Source organism: Anopheles nili, chromosome 2, assembly GCF_943737925.1.
Source record: "Anopheles nili chromosome 2, idAnoNiliSN_F5_01, whole genome shotgun sequence".
Taxonomy (NCBI): domain Eukaryota; kingdom Metazoa; phylum Arthropoda; class Insecta; order Diptera; family Culicidae; genus Anopheles; species Anopheles nili.
Window position 1 is genome coordinate 20,974,898 of NC_071291.1, and position 16,791 is coordinate 20,991,688.

At 48.4% G+C, this 16,791-nt stretch overlaps 1 protein-coding gene across 1 annotated transcript in view; it reads right to left on the reverse strand.

The window, feature by feature from the left end:
* Window positions 1-8,520: 8,520 nt before the first annotated feature.
* Window positions 8,521-16,791, reverse strand: part of LOC128731673 (neural cell adhesion molecule 2) — a 113,113-nt gene continuing 104,842 nt past the window's right edge. The window contains exons 13-19 of the mRNA XM_053824809.1: window positions 15,469-15,605; window positions 15,106-15,384; window positions 14,708-15,039; window positions 14,472-14,636; window positions 11,261-11,530; window positions 8,788-8,892; window positions 8,521-8,670 (exon numbers count right to left, since the gene is read on the reverse strand). Of these exons, the coding sequence (XP_053680784.1) occupies window positions 8,521-8,670; window positions 8,788-8,892; window positions 11,261-11,530; window positions 14,472-14,636; window positions 14,708-15,039; window positions 15,106-15,384; window positions 15,469-15,605 (1,438 nt within the window). The remainder of the gene's footprint in view (window positions 8,671-8,787; window positions 8,893-11,260; window positions 11,531-14,471; window positions 14,637-14,707; window positions 15,040-15,105; window positions 15,385-15,468; window positions 15,606-16,791) is intronic.

Consider the following 16,791-nt stretch of genomic DNA (forward strand, 5'->3'; position numbering starts at 1 on the left):
TTCATTCAATACTAAAATTTCAGCACATATGATAGCAGTTTTTAAATCGGCTTACATGTTCTCAATTTTTTTTAACAAACAGGAACGAGTTTGTTTCTTGCATGTGTCATAATTATTTTGATTTTGTTACTGTTACTGTTTGGATACATTCCAGATCGTTATTTTGATATATTGAAATATTGTTTATCAATTAACTTTTCAACCTGCTCGAACAGTGAAATTATTATGATTGAATTATGGAATTTTGTTTTGAATAAATCGTGTCTTGGGAAATATGAATCACAAAAACTTGGTATATTTTGCGTTTTCGCCAGGTATAGAAAGGATTTTTTGACACACAAAGTCTCCTTCATTAAACAAAATGTCTGTTTACCACGTGCTTTGAACAGTTGAGCTGGTTTGTAAAAGCGCTACTTTGATTGATGAATCGAAAATATAATTCGCCTGCTGGTGGAATTGCGTTTTTTTCCCCAAACAAAGCTGCACTTCTTCCAGGTGGCATTTTAAGTCATGTCCATTTCCCCGTGGGAGTTGACTTTTACCGACCACACGAAAAACAATTCCTAATCCTGCCCCATCCCGTGGATTGTGGTTCACACTTTGGAATTTTCCTTAGTTCCATGCACAACCCGAGAGCCCCCATGGCAAAGTCAGCCGCCTCGGGGCGGCAAAAACACGATCGTAAATTTGCACTTTTAATGTGTTTGTCACCAAACTTGTTATCGAGGATGCAACCGGGGCAGTGAGTCTGGAGCCAGAGTCTGGTGAAGTGGAATCGCTCGGGAACAGAGCACGGTTCCTGTTGGTCACTCGCATCAATGCGGGGGTTGCAAGTACCGGACAAAAACTCTAAACTTACACAAACACTTTCACACCCTCGCCCAATGCCCAGTTCGACCAGACCTCGACCATGCTGCCACTTCCGACAAACAATCGAATTCCGCTTCCTGTCCGGCTATTTTTTTCCACTTCCTTTTGGGCCCTCTTCTTGTAAGGATATGCATTTTTTGTGTGTGCGATCATCTCAGTTTGGTCAACGTTCATTTTTCATCCTTCGCTTCCTGGCTCGTCCTCCGAACCTTAGTGCACCAATTTGTCCGGGCCCGAGCATTCAAAAGGTCCGGTTTGCTTTTTGCTTCGTTTGCTCAACATGCAGTTTGGTGATACCTTAAGGGGGGAAAACTACACCCAACGAGCGCTTCCACGCTCTCCCCAGCCGGAGGTCATTTCCCAGGGTACAACTTTCGATTGCACATGGTTATGATGGTAAATATAATTTTCCGGGCGCAAAAACGATCAACCCCTGTCCACTTTTTGCCATGCGGTCCGCCGGCATCGTCGCTTACGACGGATGGATTTCCATGTGCCCGCGGTCGATCCATAGGGACGAGAGAATGTTTGTTCCACCAACACCCGGGAAATGGGTACGAATGGAGATTTTATGCCCTTTACTGCCAACGAGCGACATGGGAGCAAAGAAAACGAAATGCTCCTAATTTCGGGGGGAGAATTCCTAATGGAAAACTGCAACCCGAAACGTGCTGGCCATTGGCGATCCTGATGAGCAGGATGCAAACCGGCGATAGGTGAGGATGCGAGCAAACATACTAAAACGTAGTAAACCGGATGGCAAATCCTGTTTGATTGCCTGTGGATGGTATATGTATGAAGGATAAATATCGTGCCGGAAACTGGGAGCTGTAGAAAATGTATTTCAACGAGCCACACGGACTTTTGACGGTTAGAGTTGGCTCATTTTTATCAAAGCACATTTCTCTTGCCTTTTGCGTGCTTGGAAATCAATCGACAAACAGCTTTTAAATCATGCATTTTTTGCATTGCTATCTGTACTGAAATGCCTTCGCACGAATGCACATATTGGAGGATTGGCTTAGGCGAAATTAAGTTCATTATGGCTCGAATAAAAATAGTGCCTTTTCAAGCGTGTAAAGGAAAGCAATTTATTGCCGATTCGAAAAGTAATTCCGTCGTGTTATTGTCTTGTTAAGGTTTTTTTTTCTCCTATTTCCAAAGTTTTCCTTCATTCGGCGTGCCTTCATTGCCGGCGTGCTCACCTACGTGCCGTTGCGAGTGCGCTGGTTTTCTACGTGATCGCAGTGCGCGCACGTGTGTGTGTGTGTGTCTCTTTTCACAAGGCAAATAAACTGCTGATTAGAAGCAGCACGTTCAATTACAACTTAATTACGAGCTCGTAGATCGGAACAACAATAGAAACGCAACCGGAAGCCTTAAACCTCCCCGAAAAAGGTGGCCCAACTTTGTATTTTTACAGCCCGTCCCAGATCGGGCACATGCCTTTCTTTCGGCTGCATTCTTTATTCTTTCGGCGTGACGGTTTGCATGGTGATCGCGGCGCCACCTTCGGGAGGGATAATTTACGATTGTTGTTTGCACCTCGCGCCACCCCACGACGTGAACAATGGCGCAGGAGGGATTCGCAGGCAAGGGCCATAATGAAAAACCTTCGCCCAGTTCACCCTAACCGTGAGCCAACGGCTTTCATTTCCCGATTGCAGCCCTTGTTTTTGGTCCGAGCGCATTGTTGTGGACCGGCGGCCTGTTTGGGGCAAATTTTTCATTCCACCTTCAGTCCAAGCACACGAGAGCTAACTTGCGTTTTATCGTCTTGTTACGTCGGTGCGGTGTGTAAGGATAAAAAAGAGTAACCCTACAACAAAAACAACAAAAAAAAGCACACACACACAACAATCGGGTGGGGATTTGTTTCGCTTCGTTGTAAATCTAATTCTTACAAAGCAAAACAATCATGCCCCCCGCATCCACCGAGCCAACTGAAACAAAGGCAATCCTTTTTCATCACCTTTCGGGTCGGCATGGGACTTGGGCCGGGACACCCGGTGTGGCCCTTTGGCCGGTGTTTGTTTGTTTGATGTGTTCGTGTGTGTGTGTGTGTGTGGGGGGGGGGGGGGAGGGGTTTGTTTTTTTAAATGATCTCCAAGCATACACCCACAAACACGCCCACGTGAGGACTAGGCCCCATATGAACGTCCTGTTGGCGGTAATGTTGTGCGCGCTTAGGACAAGAGCGCTTACCCATAAAAGCATGGATACCACCGTTAAAGCGAGTGAAAGAGAAGGAGAGATCGAGCCGAAAAGCACGCGAAAGAAGTTGCGCTTGGTGCGAAGGATAATAAGTGACTTGGGTGCGAGGAAGAAAAGGTAGTGCCCGGGAACGGGCGGATTTTAATTCACAACCGTACTGAATAATTTATCGACTGTGAAAATTTATTAACACGCCTGCCGAGAGTACGGGCACCGCGCGTCAGGGGATCCTGGACTGTGGCGATTCCAAAAAGGCGGAAGGGACCGTAACTGGTGAGTTCCGCACGTTGGCAAGTGTCAGAATTCGCTTTTTCACTCCTTTAGCACCCTTCGAAGCGTGCAGTTTGGGTGGTTTGGGAGGCGTACAAAAAAATAAAAAAGAATCTGCCCCCCTTTTGCGCTTCGTTTTCTGTTGGAGCTTTCGGCCGCCGGCACGGTTTGATGGGTTCACTTTTAAAAGGCTCCCGAAAGTGGACCTCCCAGGATAGGATCCTGGTGGATTGAGTGGTGCGGCCAAGGAAGCCGGTGCGCGATGACGGACACACGTGTTGGGAAAGTTGTTTGGATTTTATTGCCCGAGAAAAAAGCCAACGGTGGGAGAAAAAGTGAGATAAATCTTCTTCGCTGCAATCGGCGTTGTAGCAGCGACATTGAAACGAGAGTGAGTGATGATATGTTAGGTGGACTTGGGAAGAAACGATACTGCATAGTAATCGGCCCACACGTTTCTAAATACATTTTCAATTGTGAATTAAACGTGAAACATGATATGAAATTTGTGGAAACTAAGGTCATTTGATTTAATCTTTGGCATAAGTAAGGATGTCTAAACTTAGCTTTGGCTTAAACAACACTTGCAATCTTGAGCTCTAGTTTAATGCAAGTTCGATCGCTCTACGGTCGTCCATAGCAACAAGCTAATCGAAACAAGCAGGCGGAAAAACGGCTGGTTACGGCAAAGGAGGCATAACAATTCGGCAGCGGGAAAAATACGGCTTTGCAAGATTCGGGTTGCAGTCATCAGTTCCACGGAAGCAAAGAGTAACGGAAAACAATCGGTTCCAATTTCCGAAGCGCAAGAAGCGAATATACCGGCCAGCCAGTCTGTGGCAAGCTTCCTATGCGGGAAATAAAAAGCACACTAAACGTAGAAAGATGCTGCAACTACACACAAAACACGCTCTCGGATGGTCGTAACGAAAGCCTGCCAGAGAAAGAGGGGATCGCAAAAAAAAAAAAATACAATGCCAGAGAGGAAAATACGGGTAAAAACGATCGACGAACGGTGAAAGATTTACTGCACCATCGGGCCGGTACCGGTGACCGGTGGTCGCAACCTTATCGTTGCCTCGGCAGCAGTTAACAAAGACATGCCAGAACCAGAACCGGGAAATGAAAAGAAAGGTAGTACGAGCGCCCGAGGGATAGGAGAACGATAATCCACGGGTCTGGGAGCGGGCGCGATTCCGATTTACGACCGAATTTATGAGCCCTCAGTGTGCGTCCACGTGTCGATTGCGATAAGCAATGGTTTACGCGTGTAGGCCCGGCAAGAAGCAACGCAATCCGCTGGTGATGCCGGATAGCCTAGGATTGCAAAGAGAAAATAGCGGTACGGTTGGACAATTTATTAAAAATTTACTGCGTAACCAGCGACGCTTCCGCAAACTATAAAACAACTCGTGTGTGTGGTGATTCTTTTAAGGATAAAATGGTCACACAAGTAGTGATTTTTGTCAGAAAAACACATCGTACAAGAGCTTTACGTTAGTCAACGTAGAGTGATATTCATAATCTTCAGCGTAAAATGAATGCCAAACATTTAGTAAAACTGATAACTGAGTAATTTTTAATCACTCATATTTTTTTAAATTAAGCAACTGATAAGTTTCCATGTTAATCAACCGGTGAAAAGCACAACCTTTTTTTTCAATAGATTGTGAACAAATACCACAAAGGCCGTAACGATTTGCAATGGAACTGTAATTTTGACAATCGAGCAGTAAATTATGATAAGCTTTCCGGGACGTTAACCGTCCAAATTGCTCAACCCAGCCTTGTGGAAAGAAATTTCAGTTGCGAAGTAGAGGTCTACGTAAGAGAAATGTAAGCAAAATCGATTTGGTGAATTTCCATGAAAGCAATTTACTCCCACTGGGCTAGTTTCTAGTTCGATTTTCTGTGTCGAACGGTCAATTGAAACCCAATAGTCTTCAAAAAAAAAACATCCTTTTATTCAATCGACTTCGTTAGCGCATAATGAACGTGGCGTTACAAATGAGCAAACGTCGTGCCTCGCGACGGGTCGCTGTCGGGTTAAGCTGATCGATGTAAATTTGTCAAATCGACGCTCGTATCCGTTCACGTGCCGACAGGTGTCGACCCAACCAGTCGGTCAATCGAAGAAAGAAAATCCTTTCTCCCACCCACGGGACCACCAAGGAACTAAAACGCGACCCATCTCCTTTGGGGCCAGAGATCGTTAATTTTCGTCCATTACAGCAATCTGCAGAAGAAAAAAAAAACGAGCCACGCGAAGGGCGTGAAGCGAGCGAAAATTTGTCCGCACCAATGATGCATGCCATTAATTTTGCATTCAATCCAATTTGCAATAACTGTCGAAAGGCCGGCGGCGGCAGGGTTGCATTTCGTTCGCCCGTTCCCTGTCACGCTGGGCCAGCACGCGATCACTTAACGGTTCGTCGGACTGCCGGTGCCGTCGAGTTGGGGGTGCTTTTCTTTTTTTTTGCTGCTTCAACCAAACGCGGCTGCCTTCCGTTTCCGATTGCGAATGCACCGGGGCGCTTGGTTCCGGATTCGCGGATGCTCGAAATGAAAAATGTCCCTTTCATCGCGGGGCAGCTGCTACTCGACCGGTGAGGAGGTGGCATTTTCCTTGGTCGAAGATGCAAATCGAGTTCTGCTTGGTTTTGTTAACGTTACGGGCAACGATTCGTTTGAAGTCGCGTAATTTTCGAATAAGCTAAAGAAAAAGAAAAAGAAAAAGAAAAAAAAGAACAGAAAAGAGGGAAAAATTGCATTTGTTGTTCTGCTCCTCTTCCGTCGTTACACCGTCAAAGGAATATTTTATGGCACAGAAAGCGAACGGTTTACGACAATTAGGGTGCAGAAGAGGCTACTAATTGGCTCCTGTGGAGCGGAAATTGCGAATAAAATTTCTCCACTCAAACCATCACGATAAACGGACGATAGGTCTTGTTTAAAAAGCGTCGCGATGTGATATCACTTTTACAAAACGCCACATATCAGCCGAACACAGTATTATTGCATTTTATGCCCGCTAACATCTAATCCCTTTTGCTAGAGTTTAGTTGTGGTTTCTTCACTCACCTCGCGATGGTTTCCAACGATCCTTTCCGGACTGTGCTGCCTGTCATCGAGTATCAATTTCGGATGTGATGCTTCGAAGCCCACGAAACAGGAAAGGCGATGCATGAAAGAAAGTTAAATAATCCCTGCTTTTTTCATTTATTTCAAAACGATTCACCCACCACCGACCGGTCGCGTAGAGAAAAACATGTGAGAAATGGGTGTGTTTCTTTTCCTTCTCTTCGCGATTCTAGCGTGATTCTTTTTCAGCTCAACGCTCCCTTGGCTAGTTAACAATTAATTTTCCACGCAATTTCTCTCTCTCTCTCTCTTTCTCTTTCGCTGTCTCTTTTTTCTACCCTTTCCCTTCAAAACATCGTTTACATATTCGGCACGGGGCAATTTAGTGGCCAGTTGCCAACCCCACCGGAGCACGGCTGGCAGGTTTTCATTTCGTTTTGTTGGTTAGCTGCAGTTATTGTTGCCGTGTTATAATTTTATACTTGTCTGCTTTTAATCAAATCTACTGTACAAACGGGAACCACGGGGAAGCGGTTTTCACCATCGCTCACGCCCGACGAAGCCTTTCGTCCCACAGAAAAAAAAATCCATTTCATGCTAATCTACTTCACGCGCCAGGCCACCCGATTGCCGAGGCTGGTGCCGGAGATGGACCTTGCTTCACGGCCTTCCGGCGACGATATTTGCTAAAACGCTTTTGTCCCTCTACGTTTCTTTGTAATGGTTTTGATCATTCGCTAATCGTTTGAATCCTCCCGCTGTCTCTCTGATGCCACATCCCACACCGTCCGTCCGTTCACGCTTATTGTAGTGTCAACTAATTTGTTTTGGCTTTTCTTTACACAGCACCTGCTCAAAGAGGCTAAAGATTACCGTAGAATATCTGGCGACAGTGTTTTAATTACAGTATATTACACCCAATCCTCAAGCCAGCCCCACCCATGCCAGGGCCACCGCTCGTGTGACTCCAGCGAGTCCATCAACAAACTATGGTTTCTCATTTTCATCGCAAACAAAATGTCGGCCGTCTTCTCTCGCACACGCCCGGCGCCCTTTCCGTACTCGTTTATCTAGTTTGATTTAGTTTTCTGTTTGTTTGGTTTCATTTAGCGTTAACTACTTATGCTCACTCTGTCCCGCGATCTCCGGTGCCAGTATGAACTTTTCCGTGTTTATCAGACGGGGATCGGTTTTTAAGTGGTTTCCATATTACAAACTACACGCTTCGTTCGGGTTTTTAGTTTAGTTTAAGAGTAAGAAGATGATTGGTTTAGTTTACTTATAGCGTTATGGTTTACGTTACGTTTAGCAATCGACTCCACCTCCAGTCCAACGATTGGGTAATGTTTGTTTAGGGATTTAGTTGGGTTTTTTTTTGTTTGGTTGACTTGTTTGTTAGATTCGATGGTTATAGACAAACACAAATAGTATATGTAACAGACACGGTTAGTCGCCGGTTAGGTGTCGCTCGCGTGAGCATCGACAGTCATACATTTTACACGGTTCACACACAAACACACACACACACACACTCACACATCCAGTCATGGGTGCCTTGCTGTTTACATGTTATGTCATATTATTTGTCGTTCGGTTAGTTTCGGCCGTCCTCTGCCCAAGCGAGGACCTGTTCTTTACACGGTTAGTAAAAAATAGGGATGTTACCTCTGCGTTTTTTTTTTGCCGGTGTTGCGTTATGTACAGCTGGCCTTCGATTTTTGCGATTTCCGGAATATTTCCCATTTGATTTTCGCTGTGGCCCCAGGATTCCCAGCAGGATGGGCCGGATGGTAGATTGCTACTAAGCGGATTCTGCTCTCAAACGTTGGCCAAAAGCAAGCTTGCTTGCGACCCATGCACCATCGCCGAGCTTATCGAAAGAAAACGAACGCCTAGATCGCGTAGATCCTCGCTGATTAAAGCCGACTCACCTCGGGGTGTTCCCCCGTGAACTGTGAACTGTGTGAACGACAACTATCCGTCCGGGACATTAGCCTCCAAATGCGGGATTCGGCTTCCAGTGGCAGCTCGGTATCGATGATCGTTCTAGAGAGCGGTCGTTTGGTGAAGCTGCCGCACTTCCTATCAGAAGCGCGTGGCATGGTTCAGCAGCCGGCCCTCGCCAATCGTGGCCAACCCACCGGTTGAATGATCCTGCGCGGAAACACCGCCTGGACCTGGACCTGGACCGATCGGATTGTGGGGAAGTTCGGGAACCGTCTGCAGCAGGCTCGGCTGTGTGTTTCCCGGTTGTGGTGAAATGTTGGGAAAAAGGGAAAACGTTAATCAGTTGCATCACTCGGAATGTTAAGCGTAAGCGGTGGGTAAGACACGCGGACGATCAAGCCCAACCATGGCCGCAGGAGTTTTGGATGGTCCGCGAATAACGGGCTTGGGTGGTGGAATGGGCGGAGGAGGAGGAGGTGGTGTAGGTGGAGGCGGTGGGATGTGCAGCAACTGAATCAAAGAAATGAAAAGAAGAGAGAAAAAAAGAAGAAGAAAAAAAACCACATATGAACAAAAGTGTTGTAAAAACAGCTAAAATTTAAACGTTTGAAGCATTCGCGTAAAATGAAGTAACATGTTGCAATTAAAAAGCAAAGGCTATGCGAAGGCAGGTGAAGTGTTTTTTTGCAGATAATTAGCGTGCACTCTATACGCCAGCAATACATTTGAAGTGGTCTGTCTGCCGGTTGACATCACGCAGCTAATTGCTATGAACAAATGAAGGGCAAAGCAAACCAAAAAAAAAATAGGAATCAAATATCGCCTGGTGAGCCAATGCCAAGCGGACTAAGAATGGTATCTCTCGTTCCCTCGGGAAGCGACACACAAAGCGACATGCTTCGTCACTGCCAACACGGTGGAGCTAGTGTAATGAGATCAAACCACCCAACCCAGCTCGCAATTACGGTAGCACTCGAAAGCTGCTTATCGGAAGCCACCAAAGCAAACCGCAGCGAAACCAACGAGCTGGGAAAGCTGGGAACAAAAAATCGCAGCTAATAGCCTTTCTTTTTTTTGGCGAATCAGTAAATTACGGTTGCTTTGGCTTTATTCTGGACTGCACTGAAATAAATCGCGCACCAGCTGGGCGAGCTCAATTAGGACTTGACGCGGGGAAAAAACAACCCCCCCGATAGTTGGGGTGTGGGTGGGGAAAGGTCTTTGGAAAATTTCCCCCTTTCCAGTTGACCTTCCGCTCTCGCCGAGGTCTCGCCCACACCGGCGCCAGTGTCGCCAGCGTCGTCGTGGTTCGGAGATCGATCGCACGCACGCCCACCGCATGGCGGAAATCCCATTAGCCCAAGGGCTCTTCCATCATCGAAAGACGGCGCAGATAAAAAGCAAACAGAGAGACCGCTCGCAGACACATAAATCATCCGCACCGGTCTCGCTGCGTGCCACCCTCGCTGCGTGGCCGATTGTCAATTTACTTCTGCTTTTGTCTGGTCGCACGCTTCGAGCCGGTCTGGTGGTCTTAGAGACATCCTTTTTTTTTTTTTTTTTTGGTGATGACACTACGGAAAGGGTCTCCACGACTTTCACCAGACCCGGTAGGTTTGGGCCGGTAGGTGACACCACGACCAAAGCCAAAGTCCGTAGATCAATCAATTTGAAGCAACAGCCACGGAACAAGGACCGCAGATCCTGCGTTTGTCACGTTTGTCCTGAGTTTGTGGGGAGGAAAAAAAACCTCCTGCCTTGGATTCACGTTCATTACGGAGAGTTGAGCACATTTTATCTCTGCACGGTCGGGTCGTTTATTTGCAGACCCGAAATGCGATGCGTCCTGTCCTGGAACCAATGCAGGGACTTTAGCGAGAACCGGCTGTACGTTATCCATTAGAACGATGAAACGACACCACCTCGAGCTGATAACCCTTTGGTGTGGAGCTTTTTTTTGCCGGATTGAGCCCCGGGAACGGCATGCGTCTCTGCGGCAGATTTTAATCTTTTGCCCGTTATTTCAAAGTGCTCGAACGAGCGTTCGCGGTTTGACCGCAGGGGAATACAACATACAGATAAAAACGAGCGCATTGTCGCGTTCCTTTCTTCTCTTTGGAATCGCGAAATTACACCTCAGTGAGATTAATTTTAAGCTTAATTTATTTGATGTTTTCTCTTCTGCGCAAATAACGGCGAGGACACTACCGAAGGATTCGATACAGAGAGCCAGGATTGATCCTAGCGCATGGAATTTTGCGTTGTTTTGACATTTGGATTTATTCCTTTCTTACTTCAAAAGTCATTCAACAAGTATTGCGATGAATCAGCATGCATGTGAAATTGAACCATTCACCCCATGAGAGGCTTTGTTCTCAAGTTGATTTTTATGTTCAAAGATTTTAGAATATTACCTTTACAACTTTTATCATTTCTTAACGCGTAGGTGTAAGCTCGGAGTTTTTTTCTAAAGTATCCATGCTCAAAAACAGAAACAAAGCATAGCATACAATGTCCCTTCCAAACAAAACATAATGCACACTTAATTATAAAGCAACTCAAACATTAAAAACCAAAATCGTACACAAAAATATTCCATTCAGCGTGACGAAATGAAAACCGTCCCCAAAGCGCTGCGATGCTCTCCGTGCGGGGGGATGCCAAAAAGCTCCCAAATGGTAATCACCGGGATCAAATAGGCATGCGATTCCGAATCGAATTCCGATTAGATGTTTACGCGTGTGTGTGCGTGTTTGTGTGACTGCGTATGTGCGGGTGCGTGTGTAAATACGTGCGAGTGGTTAGCGTTGGCCATAGCGGCCCTTAACTTTCCACACATTCGACCACGGAGCGTAGTTGGCGCGTGGAATTGACTTACCGGCTCGCTGGGGCAGTGCTGTTGATTGCCGACCGGAAGCGAACCCCCGAATAGGGGTGGCGGTGGGTAGCGTTCCGTGAGCGAGGACGGTTGACCGGAATCGGGCGCCCTTTGAAGTGGCGCTGGTACCGGCATCCCCGGATGTTGCTGGAGCAGGTGGGCGCTGCTGACCGGAAGGCCGGTGGCGTGCGAAATCGGAATCGATTGGCGCGGCGCGTTCGTGTAGATGAGGTTGCCCGAATGTACGGAGGGATGATGGGCGAGATCGATCTGTTCGGTTTTGGCCGTTCGTCGTGTGATGTTTCGACCAGTTTCCAGCGGCGGGTGATGAACAGTACCCGGTGGGTCGGGTTATGTGGGATGGACGAAAAAAAAAACGAAACAAAACGAACCGTTAAGAAATGCAGTACGAAGTGAGAATGAATGTTGCACCAGATTTCAGTATCCCACCGACCGGTTTGCAATGGTTGCAGAATTTGCTAATCGACGTTCCACGCCGCTAAACACAGAGCACAGCCATAAACACCGTAATGGTTGCATGGGCAATGTATAATGCGCTGGTGCAGCTTTTTCCCTGCAGTGAAGCAAACACACCGCACTAGATTAACTGCGTGCCCGTCGTGCCCGGAAGCTGCTGGCCCCTGTTTCGAGCCCAATTCCGGTGGCGCCGAATCGCACTAATCCGCGATCGGAGTCGAATTTTTCGCGTATCGCTCTAACCACGGCTCGAATGCACGCTCCCGGGGGGGGATTAGATTTATCGTACGCCTGCTCGGTTGTAAATGATTTGCAAATGAACATTTACACCCGTGGCCGGGTTGGGATTTAATGTGCTCGAATTTATTGTATGCACGTATCGCCGACAGTCGCTTCCAATTTGTGGATTTATTAGCATAATGTGCAGTGCGCTGGGTGGGCAAATTATGGCGACCTAATGGATCATAAATGCATAATTAAAAGCGTGCCGCCAAGGAGCGGAGAGAGATTTTAATTTCCATGTAATGAAATGGCACCATTCGGTGGTCATTCGAAGCATTAAATAAACTGGTTTGCGGCGCAGAGGATGCTCAAACAAAGCGCTTAGCTATTTTTCCCTTGATTGCTAATCGATGACGCCTGGCGCAAGCGAAACCAGAGCGAACTAGCCAATATTGCCTTCACCAACTCGTGCGCGTGTCGTAATTTAGTTATTCATGTTATCGTCCCAGAACGGATGCTCTCAAAAGTGAGGCGGCTTCTCGAACAAATCATCGCTAACGGTGGCCATGATGAACCGGCGGCAGGAAGTCGTTTGTTCGTGGGTATCGATACTACAGCACGTTGCACGCACCCTGTTCCAGTGGCGATCTCTTTGAGTTCCGGTCGAGGCAAAACTTCGCCTCGAACGCATATGCAATTAGGGCCACCGGGGCACCGTCTGCCAGTAATTTTGTCCTGGCGACGGACGCCTACCCGTAAGCCACCCGGAGGTGGCCTTTTTTCGGCCCACGCCAGGGTTTGATGATGAAATTTTAAATATTTCATTAAAAACTTTCCCAAAACCCGCAGGCCCACTAGTTGGCATCAAATTCTCCGGACACACGGTGACGCAAACACGCGGGAACCTCCCGGGGACAACAACCACTCACCTGATGCAACCCGGAACGACCCCGGAAGCGGTCGGAATGTCGAATGCCACCTGACCCTGGTGGCTGCGCGAGACGCGACCGTGGCTTCAGGTGGACGTACGCAACGAAAATGTGCCGGCCGGATATCGCAGCACCAGGTCCAGGAACGCGGACATAACAAAGTATGGCTGCTAAGGATGGGGAAAACGGAGTGCGCGGAACGAAATAATAATGTGTGCCCGGGTTGCATTGAATTTATGCTCGGTGGCTTCCGGACGGGATCCGGACCCGGCGTGGTACCACGCACAAATACCGAGCTTCGGTCCTGGGGCCCTCCGATGGGACTGCTATGCAAAGTATGGGGCACATTTTCGCCCGTGGAGAGTGAATCCCTACAGGCTACCCCAAAATCGTTTCCCAAGCTCAGCCCCGGGCCGCACGGGTGCATGGGTAGAGATTTAAGAATGGCGAGAAGAAAGACACAGCCGGTCTCCGGGCGCAGGTTCGCGCTGGGTGGAAAGTTATGATTTGAATTTGTCCCAGGCCGCTCGGTGTCGTTCCTCGTGAACGCTGGCTGCCAGTCGAACGGGGCTAGAACGCGGCTGAAAATCGACGGACGACCAGCCACAGGGCAGCGTTATTTCCACGGGCAGCTGCTATTGTTTACCGCGCTAATGAGAAATTTGCCCAATCAGATGTGAAACGATTCGACACGCTGGCGCGCGAAGGCGGCGGCCAAAGACGTCCCACTGGGCAGCTTTTGTGTAAAGCAGCCTTTCAATGAACGGTGATGGCGTGAACCGTGTCTTTATGTACAGGTCGAACAAAAACCGTACTCTCGAGACGAAACAAAGAACTCATGATCCGTCACTGTACCAGAGCTCGTGGACGCTTTATTTGTAATGAATAAAGCTGGTAGATATCCAGCCTTCCTAGTTGGATGCTTTGTATTTTAAAATTTTACCTAACAGGTGCTTTCGAAAGGTTTTATTTAACACAGTTTTTTGTATGAATGTAAACATTAACTAGGTTTTAGTTTTCATCATTCCATACCAAGCTATCTTGTCTGGAATCGATAATAAATGATGATTAAAATCAAATCAGCAATTGTTAAATTCGCTTTCGATTCGTATATTGAAAGGTGTCGAATATTATTTCATAAATAATGTACAGAAGAAGCACGCTTGCATCATGCGTTGCAAACATTACGATGCAACATGCATTGTTTTGGATTGGATTTAGCCCACAAATAGAATAAATCCATAATGCAAACTATTTTTAACGCAGCAGGACGGCTAATCTATATTGCATACATACAGGCGTCCAGGAAATCCTCCCCCTCCATTGCCTTTCTAAATACCCAACTGTGGCCGAAACGCTGCTCACCACCGAATCAAACATTCAATTTTCATTCCAATTTTGCTCCCTTTCACCCTCTCCATGCAGTCTGCCACCAGATAAATCGGTCCTTCGAGGCTTCCGAAACCTCGCATTCACACAAGTCAATCTAAAGTGGCCCCGACCACAGCGCCTGCCGCAACCAGGGTGAAAGTTCGCTACCATACCATGAACATGGCGAGTGGAGTTTCCCGCGGCACACCTACCTGTGCATAGATCGTTGGCTCGGACCGCTTGATGTCGGACTGCCGCGGACGGCCAAGAGTTGCGCTGACGTACATCTGCGGTGGGCCGGAATTAAGCTTCTGCATTCCGGTGCCACCACCTGGGCCGCTCCCACTCACCGTCAGGTCGGCGTACGTCAGATCATGCTGCAAAGGAAGGTGTCGATAAGAATTAAGCGATACAAATTCCACCAACCAGTGCTTGGTGCAGCACGTACCTTGTGGGCGTCGGTGCCATACCCACCGACGATGGGCGTCGAGATGATGGTACCATGCACCGGGATGTAGTTCTGACCGTCGGATGACACCACCGGGTAGACGTTCTGTTGCATGCAGCTTTGTTGCTGCTGCTGTTGCTGCTGTTGCTGGACGTCCCTAGCGAGGGCGTAGAAAGCGCGTGGATCGTAGGTGGCTGCAGTCGCCGCATTTGGCAGCAAACCACCACTCTGCTGTTCCGCCATTGCGGCCGTCGCGTACAACCGCGGATGGGCCGCGTTGTTAAGCCACTCGAACGCTTTCTCGTCTTCTTCCGGCAGGTGCGGTAATTTCGCTGCGAAGTGAGACAGACTGAAACTCGGGGCGGTGCGGTGCCGACCGGCGTCGGAACGGGTCGTACCTTGCGGGATGATGTCCGGGTTCTTTTCGATGCTGTCGATGCTGCCGTTGCACTGCTGCTCCCGTGCCAGATCCGCGTCCGGGATGGATTGGCTGATTCCGGAGGCGTCGTTCGTCGACATGTTGCTGGCACAATCACGATCGCGACCGGCGGATCCACGCAACCGGGTGATGCACACGATGATCGAGGCGATCGATATGATGGCGGCCACCACACCGAGCAGCGTCCCGATGAAGGGCTTTATCTGCAGCAACGCCGGCGAGTACACGAGCGAGAGATCTTTGGGCGGAGGAGGCGGCGCATGAAAATGAGTGGCTGGATAATTTCGCGCGTTACTGCGACGATTTGGGCCCTCACACTTACCTGTTTGCTTTTCGGGGTTTTTGAGAGTGAACGCTTGCAGGTAGGTGGGATCACTGGAACCTTTCGAGTTTTTGGCGGTGAGTATGATGTTGTAGCCAACGCCCGGCTCAAGTCCTTTCAGGTCGAACGAGGGAGATCTGCGTCAGAAGCAACGAACAGATGAGTCAATTTACTAGCACTATCTTCTGTCTCGTGTTGCATTTCCTTTGTGCATTATTTCGAGCGTCCATTAGGACGGACGACAGTCCACCAAGCTTAAGTGTCCCGAAACTCCGAGCTTTTCCGAGCCCATTTCCTGCTTTCCTCAGCGTGAAGCCTTTGTCCGGAGAGGCTCTAGCTGACCAACCGAGACCGCTGGTTGCGGGCTGCAAAATTCACTTAATGAAATGCGGCGCGAATGAAATGCTCGGCTGTGCAGTGCCGATAATTAGCACCCATTCGATGCGGCTCGCCTGGGGCCACAAGGCCGGTGCCATTGTTCCGGCTAATTGCACCGGAAGCACCAAGTTCATGGGCCGTGTCAATTTCCGTGCGCTCGCGCACGCATCTGCTCCTCCCTTTCGCTCGAACGGAAGGACGAAAAATCATCAACAAAATATACTTGAAAGGGGTGAACAAAAAAGCGCGCACACAATGAAGCGCGCCCTGGCCGTTGGAATCAATATAATACCGACGAGAAGTCGCGCGGGGGGCAACTTTATCGCGTTTTAAGCGTTCCGGCGATTTTTCTTGCCATCGTTTTGGGGTGAGTTTTCCGGTGGCGTGTTTCTTTTTTTTTTGTGATGCTTCCGCCCTACGACCTACTGCCCTTGCTTTTGGCCAGCATCCTGACCCGCAATTAGGCACAAAGAGCGAGCAAGAGAGAGAGAGAGAGAGAGAAAGAGTGAGTGAGTGAAAATGCGTGCATCCATTAGCGATCCTTGCAGCACCGGGACGAAACGCCCGAAGGATCGGAAATGGCCAAGTTCTATGTTAATTAGCTTCCGTGCACTTTCTTAGTTTCGTCCCGCGCGATGCGTGGGGCGATGTTGTGTAAGAATTATTTACATCTTTCTCGCTTTCGTAAGCTTATTTGCGCCTTCGCTTTCTCGGCCACCGCAACCGCCCGCGGGAGCTATTCCCGGGCGTCACGGCTTTTCCCCGGGCCGTGGGATTCACTTTACATTTTCATCACAGCGGAAAATGTTTAACTTTTTAATTAACTCCTTTCGGTGCCCGGTGCCGGCGGCCATTTGTGCACCGGGGCGAGGTGGGTAAGTTTTGGAATTCCTCAAAATTCGAAGTGAAAAATTCACGCCCCGGTTCCGCTCGCGCGAGGTGGTG